This window comes from Sinocyclocheilus anshuiensis, unplaced genomic scaffold (assembly GCF_001515605.1).
Source record: "Sinocyclocheilus anshuiensis isolate Anshui unplaced genomic scaffold, SAMN03320099.WGS_v1.1 scaffold1075, whole genome shotgun sequence".
NCBI lineage: Eukaryota > Metazoa > Chordata > Actinopteri > Cypriniformes > Cyprinidae > Sinocyclocheilus > Sinocyclocheilus anshuiensis.
Genome location: NW_015544163.1, coordinates 2,003,532 through 2,012,219, shown reverse-complemented (window position 1 = coordinate 2,012,219; position 8,688 = coordinate 2,003,532). Strand labels below are relative to the sequence as shown.

Here is an 8,688-nt window from a genome sequence, read left to right as displayed (position 1 = left end):
TTTTTATTCGTTTATATAGTTTATAATTAGTGCTGTCAAACGATTAATCGCGATTATCACATCCAAAATAAAAGTTTTTGTTTACATAATATATGTGTGTACTGTGTATATTTATTATGTATATATAAATAAAAACACATGCATGTATACATTTAAGAAAAATATGTTATGTTTATATATTAAATATATATAATATAAAATATAATAATATAAATATATAAATGCATATACATGTAAATATTTTGTAAATGCATACTGAATGTGTGTGTATTTATATATACATAATAAATAAACACAGTACACATAAATATATTATGTAAACAAAAACTTTTATTTTGGATGCGATTAATCGCTTGACAGCACTAATTTTAATACATATTCACATTTAAAACAGTTATTTTAAATTATAATAACATTTCACAATTTTACTGTTTTTACTGTATTTTTAATCAAATAAATGAGGTGAGCATTAGAGACTTCTTAGACAATCCTTTAAAATAATCAAATAGTAAAAAAGAAAAGGGAAATATATTTTTATATACATTTTTTTAAATATATCATTCTTTTTATCATGGAGTAAGATTTTTGATTTACAGGGAAAATGTTACAAAAATAATAATGTCACAATGGGAAAAGTCTTAATGGTCCTAAAAATAGTCCTAAAACGTAAGCAAAATACATATAATACTAAATCACATTTCACCATACAGAAATCAGGATTGTACACCTCAAAGAATAGCACACCTCCACATTTATGCAGTAAATATTCTGTGCAGAGTATGCAAATCTTTCGTACGCGAGAGGACCGAGACAACCTGACATTTGCTGAAATGTGCAGCATACAACCACAGCAAACTGCATGCATTACTTCAATGCACAGTGGCTTAAAACTTCCATTTCCAATGTGATGAATGAACTGAAAAAAATTTAGATTTTTCATTTCATTCCACATTTATTTGTACAGTGCTTTTCACCATGCATATCATTTCAGAGCAGCTTTACAGGAAATGCATGTTTCAAATGTTCCACTCACAGTAAAAAATAATGTATATTTTATTGACGCATTATTTATTAAACTGTGAAAATTTATTTTTTACAAAAAAGTATTGCAATGCAAAACAACTATTTTTATGTCTGAGATGGTGACTGATGACACTCGCTGAATTAAAAATGCAGTGTATAATAGGCCTATAATGAGATTATGTAGCAGGAATGTCTATTGTTTGAAATGTTTATAGCTACATAAAGCAAACAGCTTCACAAAATAATTATAAAAAAAACACTAAACCGAATACAGTATCCTATTATTCCTGTTAATGAATATTATAACCAATAGGTGGCGCTATCCGGTAGACTTGTAATGAAGCACTGCTCTATCTAATCAACATAGCAGGAAATTTGTATTAAATAAGGCATTATGGAAAAAAAGAGCTTTTACATTATTCATTGAAACCAACCAAAGCAGTTTAGATAAGGTATAGCCTATAGGCATACTGTAATATTCTGGATTTTCTCATTCTACTCACCGAGATCAGGTATAAGACACTCACCTTGCTGTTGACGGTTTTGTGATCAGGATCTGAGCAGCTGTTGCTGTGAACCGCCCCGTCTTCAGAAGTTAACGCACCACATGAGGGACAGGCAGACTGAAGGAAGAGAAGAAGGAAATCATCAAATGGATTTACGTGCAGCAGAGAGAACAGAGAGTCAAACACTTCACTTACTGTTTTAATTCAATAAAAATTAAGTTAGAAGCAATACTCCACATGGAAAGATCAGTGATGCTATACTTTGTTCACAATGTCAGTGTGCTTAGTGTTATTAGCGCATTGCTATGGCATTGCTATAGGTGGTTTCTAGGAGCTTAAGTCTAAGAATGTTTTGTTTTGAGTTCCAATTAAAGGGTTATTTCACCCAAAAATGAAAATTCTGTCATCATTTACTCACCCTAAACTTCTTCCAAACCTGTGTGCGTTTCTTTCTTCTGCTGAACATAAAAAGATATTTTGAAGAATGTTGGTAACCATAGGCGGCGGGTGGACCAACTCCAGGGTAAGGCTAAAAGCAGCCAAATCTATTAACTACAAACATCATAAACCCGTCTTTTTAGGCAAGAACCAGACATGGGTGTCATGTAGGCTAATAAAATATGTTTAATGGGACTGAATTTGTATTTAACGTGATTACAATTGAATAAAAAACGTTTATACGTTTAGTATAAAACGTTTCCTTTCCAATGTTATTCAAACAGCGAATAAATTATTATACAGAAAGTGACATTATCACTAACTTTGATCAATTGCGAGTTTAAGCACTCTCAAAAAACAAAACAAGACTATCATTATAATCACTTAAGCTGTCTACAGTGTGAAATGAATCTCTTACTTACATTGTACATACATCTGCGCGTCCAGAATTCAGTCAGCGAACGCGCGCGCACTCAAAACTGATGAGTTTGAACGACGACTCATCTGAACGCCTCTGATTGGCCATTGCATTCATAAGCTCAACAGAATCGTGTGTGATTGGTTATAATGCGCAACACTGTAAAAACGCCTAAAATGAAATACGGTGCAACATGAGCAGATCTTAATTTAATGCCGCAATCGACACTTTCTATTCATTTTCATTTTGTTAGCAACAGTCGTAATAGATTTAATTTGTTTGTGCAGGGGCATTTTTGTCCAATTTAGTGGCATTTTTGCCCCAAGTCCCCGTGGCCAGGGGAAGGCTTAGCCTTACACACGCTCCGCCTATGTTGGTAACCAAAAAGTTGATGGTAGCCATTGAATTTCATATTATGGAGAAAAAACAACACTATGGAAGTCAATGGGGACCAGCAAGTGTTTGGTTACCAACATTCTTCACACATAAGAAAGAAAGAATGGTTTTCTGCTAAAGTTTTGAGAATGTTGTTTGAGACCACATAACTTTGCATAAGCATTCTATTAAAGGAATAGTTCAGCAATAAAAAAGGCTGAAAAAGTACTCACCCTCAGCCCATCCAATATGTAAATTTGATTGTTTCTTCATTTCTTTATCGGAACAGATTTGGAGAAATCCAGCAATGGACCCTCTGCAGTGAATGGGTGCCGTCAGAATGAGAGTCCAAACAGCTGATAAAAACACCACAATAATCCACAAGTAATCCACTCCAGTCCATCAGTTACAGTCTTGTGAAGAGAAAGGCTGTGTGTTTGTAAGAAACAAATCCATCATTAAGAAATGTTCAACTTCAAACTGTCGCTTCAGGCCAAATATGAGCCTATAATCCATAATAATGCTTCCTCCAGTGAAAAAGTTAATCTCCTGTTGCCCTCTCACATCAAAATCCACCCACATATTTGTTTAGAACTGTTTTGTACTGTTTTCGCTTGTAGATGGTGCTTGATCTGTGCATATTTCTCGACTGATTTAGATTAGATTTTTTTTTTCACAGGAGAAAGCAATATTATGGATAGAGGACTCATATTTTAGCTAAAAGCATGTTAAAATTATGGATTTGTTTCTTACAAACATGCAGCTTCTCGCCTCATAAGACATTAACTGATGGACTGGAGTGGAGTTGATTTCTTGTGGATTATTGTGATGTTTTTATCAGCTGTTTGGACTCTCCTTCTTGCAGCACCCATTCACTGCAGAGGATCCATTGCTGAGCAAGTGATGTAATGATAAATATATTCAAATCTTGAATGGCCTGATGGTAAGTAAATTTCCAGCAAATGTTTATTTCTGGGTCAACTATTCCTGGTAGAATGTTTGTTCATAACGTTTGTTCATAAAGTTGAGAGAACCTTTCCAGAATGTTAGCCAAAGTTAGTTGGGATGAAAGTGGTTTCAACTTCCTGCTTAGAGAAAGTTTAAAGCCTAAGGGTTTGTTCAAATCTCAGCAGTAGTGATGCCAGCTTTAGCAAGCAGCTCTAAAATGTGTTGTATCTGCCATTTAACATTTGCCGTTTGAATATGCAAGGGATTAAAAATCAGCAGCATTTGGCCTCAGAGATTAATAATTACTACAGACGGAGACAGACAGACTCTCGCTTTGCACAGGAGGAGCGAGCAGCGGTTCGGCTGCCCTCCCTTATCTTATTTTCCACTATCGCTTGCAATCCAAGGTCCCATCAGTATTAAAGTGCAATGACGAGAGTATCTTTTGCAAAGGCTGCTGGGTAATGTGGCGTCCTCTGAAAGGTTGCCTGGATGAATGCATCGGGCATTCGACTGATCGATCAAATTTAAAAGGAGAGGTGGATGCATTGCACACGGCACATCATGATCTCACAGATCTGGTCTGGCCACGCTCACGTATTGACATGCTCGCTGTGATCCCTCACGGCCTTCCACTAATCACTGCAGTGTTTCACACAATGAATCAGCGTGGTGTGTATTTTCAGCACAGTCTTTTCATCAGTAAATGGAATAATGCTGTTCAGAGAACAGTTGAGAGAAAGCAGCATGCATAGAGACAGATTGTGCATTAACATAAAGTAAAACCCAACACAACACCTGATACGCCGATTGCTTGTATTCATTATATTAATATATTCAGAAAAGTATTTTATGAATATTAACTTATGACATTCATTGACTAAAAACAGCTCCTTAGTTCCTTGTGATGCGATTATGTATTATGTGATTATATTATATAATATATATACACTGAACAAAATTATAAACGCAACACTTTTGTTTTTGCCCCCATTTTTCATGAGCTGAACTCAAAGATCTAAGACTTTTTCTATGTACACATAAGGCCTCTTTCTCTCAAATATTGTTCACAAATCTGTCTAAATCTGTGTTAGTGAGCACTTCTCCTTTGCCGAGACAATCCATCCACCTCACAGGTGTGGCATATCAAGATGCTGATTAGACAGCATGATTATTGCACAGGTGTGCCTTAGGCTGGCCACAATAAAAGGCCACTCTAAAATGTGCCCCCCGGACCCCCCAATACAGTAAAACTGCACATTTTAGAGTGGCCTTTTATTGTGGCCAGCCTAAGGCACACCTGTGCAATAATCATGCTGTCTAATCAGCATCTTGATATGCCACACCTGTGAGGTGGATGGATTATCTCGGCAAAGGAGAAGTGCTCACTAACACAGATTTAGACAGATTTGTGAACAATATTTGAGAGAAATAGGCCTTTTGTGTACATAGAAAAAGTCTTAGATCTTTGAGTTCAGCTCATGAAAAATGGGGGCAAAAACAAAAGTGTTGCGTTTATAATTTTGTTCAGTGTATATACACACACACAGATACATACACACATATAGTGAACACAAATTTCAAATTTTATGCTAAATTACTTAAAAATAAAGACAAATATAACAAATGTTAAAATAAGCTACAAGACCTAAACAACAAGATATTTCTTTTATAATTTTTTTTTTAAATTTCATTTTAAGTCTACAGTTTCAGAAAACCTAGATATATGAGGGAATTAAAAGTTATATTTATATTTCTAAACCTGGACCAGTCATGGACAATAATTAAATCTTAAAAAGTCATGGAAGTCTGTGATAGTGAGAATACATTTTTCTAGTTTGTCAAGCTGTAAAGTATTTTATTGAGTAGAAATTGCTGATTTTAAAACAACTAAAAAAAGTCACATAAATGTATTTTATTTGATTAATTTATATTTGTTTAAATTTTATATTTTACTTAAATTTTATCATTTTTATTTTATAATTATATATTGTATTTTAACTCATATTGCATCATGATATATGATATGATATATTAAATTGTTAATTGTAAAATTTAAATAATTAATGAATAATAATTAATATTAATAATATAGAAATTTATAATGATCAAACTGTATCATTATATTATATACAGGTGCATCTCAATAATGAATTACTGAAATAAATGAACTTTTCCACAACATTCTAATTTATTGAGATGCACCTGTATTATTGTAAATATTGTAAATATTAAAATAATGAATTAATAATAATAATAATAATAATAATAATAATAATAAGAAGAAGAAGAAGAAGAAGAACTATTGATAATGTATCATTTATAATTATAGCACATCAATAATAAGTAATAATGATAATAATTAATTTATATTTATAGAAATAAAATTAAAATGATCATTGAATTATTTTAATATAATGGCACTCCAAGTTTCTGTAAATAAAAACGTTTATCAAAAATGAGCAGCTTTGTCATTATGGCAGAAGAATTATGTAGGACAAAGAGTTTTGGTGTGGGACTGACCTTAGCTCTGTCCGGGGCAGGGGTCAGAGCGCAGGCCGAGGATGTGATGTCAGGGCTGTGGCTGAAGGACGAGGCACTGAGAGACTTTCTGAGCTCAGGAGCCACCAGAGCAGATGGAGGGCAGCTCCACTGGGTGTGCTTCACCTTCCTCCCGGATATCAGATACGTCTTAAAACCTGTAGAGGACACACACACACACACAGTGACCATCAAGTCCCAGCAGTGTTTGTCCAGAGCAGTTTGGTTCATTGTACACTGACCTGAGTTGACAGCATTCGAATGAATTCATCAATCAACTCTGAGCAAACACATGGTGTGTGAAGAAAGACACTTACACCAACACAAAGCAAACGTGTCGAGAGCACACTGTACACTTTTGTCACGACAGAGACAACATTTGCAGATTGCAGATGGTATTTTCCACAAAAGGGGAAAAAATAATTATAAACATAAATAAAACAATCAAAAAATAAAATAAAGACAATGTTAGACTTGTTGTATAGCTCTCAATAAACATTCTATAAACAGAAGAAAATATATATTTATTTTTTATATACAATAGCCACCTGGGTTAAATGGTTGAGCTTGATGAAATACAACTAACACTACACACTGTGTAAAAATTAAGATGTATTCCTGGTCAGGTGGTAAAAGGCATCCAAATGATGTCACTTCCTGGCTGTTATAATATGATGAAATTAAATACAGTTTTTCAGGAATGTCTGTCTGTAGGGCTTTGCCCAATATCTCACTAAGGTCATATTATACAACCTGACAAGCAATAACCAAAAAGGACAGTCAGATATACTGTGTTATCATGATCTACTCAGGCTTTTAAAAACCACATGATTTGTTCGGGAAATAAGCCAATACAATCAAGACTTACTCAACCCTGGTTAAAAGCTGGTTTAGCTGGTCTCTCAAATAAATAACTGCCCACAACCCCACTAAAACCAGCTAACCAGACCACCTTGACCAGTGCAAGACTGGCATCAGGGTATATAAAAACACATTACTTAAAATGATCATTTTTGTTGATTTCTCCATACATCAGCAGCAGCTCAGTCTGTCTCTGAAGTAATCAGACATTCAGCTGAGAAAGTGAAATGAATCCACAGTCGCTGTAATGATGAAACATCCTCACAGTCACTCTATCAAACACCTGCTGAATGCATCTATTTTCTGCAAGGAAGCTGGAGATACAAATAAAAATCCACAGGGAAGCTTGATGGAGGAAGAGAAAATAAGAAGCACCGACTGTGAGAGGTCAAGTGTTTTATAGCCACAACTAAAAGAGTCACTTTACACCAAAATACTGCCAGCTTTAGCCAGACAGCTTCGGCTGACAGAGAGGAACTAAAAACATCTGCGACAATGTTAAGCGTCTGTGTTCCCGTCCTCACGCACGTAATTCACCTGTCAGCGAACAGCAGCGGCGCTCTGGCAGGAGATACACGAGCTGGCGCGGACCAACAGATCTGGCATAAAGTCACTGTGCCGCTCCATATGGGGCCTGGCGTAAAACGCTCTTAAAACTTCATGAATGTTTAACGAGGTTCGAAAACGGGGATTTCAATTTGGCCACTTCACCAAGATGACAACTTTGAAAAAACAAACCCTTGGTGGAAAACAAGTGCTGGGATTTATTAGCTTATTACCTTTCCAATGTATTCACTAACTATGGGCTTCTCCATATACTGAGGCAAAAAAATAAGGATTATTAGTTCAATACAATCAATTTGCATATTTCAATGGCCTACCTGATGACCTAGGTAATAATGGTGACCTGATGACTTAGGTCAGTGGTTCTCAAACTGGGGTACGTGAGATGACGGAGGGGGGTACGCAAACAAAATTCTGAGTTTTGGCATTCATTTAATTCTACCCCAACTTGAAGTAACATTAAAGCCGAACATGTATTTCTGACAAGCAAAATGCCGCTTCTAATGTAAAAAAAGGAAAATGGGAGTGCCGTAAACGGTCAAATACATGATATCCAATCAGCTTACCTCATCTTTTGCGGTCAAAACTAACGGCATCCACACAAGCAGCGTGCATGTGATAGGATGCCCGCTGAATATGCTGCTTTAGCAAATCGCGCTGCTGTTCAATGTATCTTTAAAGTAGATCTTCACTTAAAGGTGGGGTAAGCGATTTTTCAAAAACGCTTTAGAAAACTGATTCGGGCCGAGTAGAAAACAAACATGTAGCCAATCAGCAGTAAGGGGCGTGTCTACTCATGATGTGGAGGAGAGAGCGTTCAGTGCACAGGACGGACATTAGCCGAGCCGAGCGAGAGAAAGATAGAGATGGCGGATAAAAAACAAAAGAGGAAAACGTCTGCGGAACAAAAGAAGGCTTAAGGCAATAAGGCAAGAAGTAGGACCCGTGTAAATATCGGATCAGCTTTCCAGCGCTGGAGAGAACTCAAGGAGCGGAAGGCCTGCGATCGGACGC

General features: G+C 35.8%; 1 protein-coding gene across 1 annotated transcript in view; it reads right to left on the bottom strand.

Moving 5' to 3' along the window:
- The window catches only part of LOC107695715 (adenylate cyclase type 9-like), a 75,336-nt gene that overhangs the window by 17,143 nt on the left and 49,505 nt on the right, over window positions 1-8,688 (bottom strand). The window contains exons 2-3 of the mRNA XM_016495741.1: window positions 6,232-6,407; window positions 1,551-1,646 (exon numbers count right to left, since the gene is read on the bottom strand). Coding sequence (XP_016351227.1) covers window positions 1,551-1,646; window positions 6,232-6,407 — 272 coding nt within the window. The remainder of the gene's footprint in view (window positions 1-1,550; window positions 1,647-6,231; window positions 6,408-8,688) is intronic.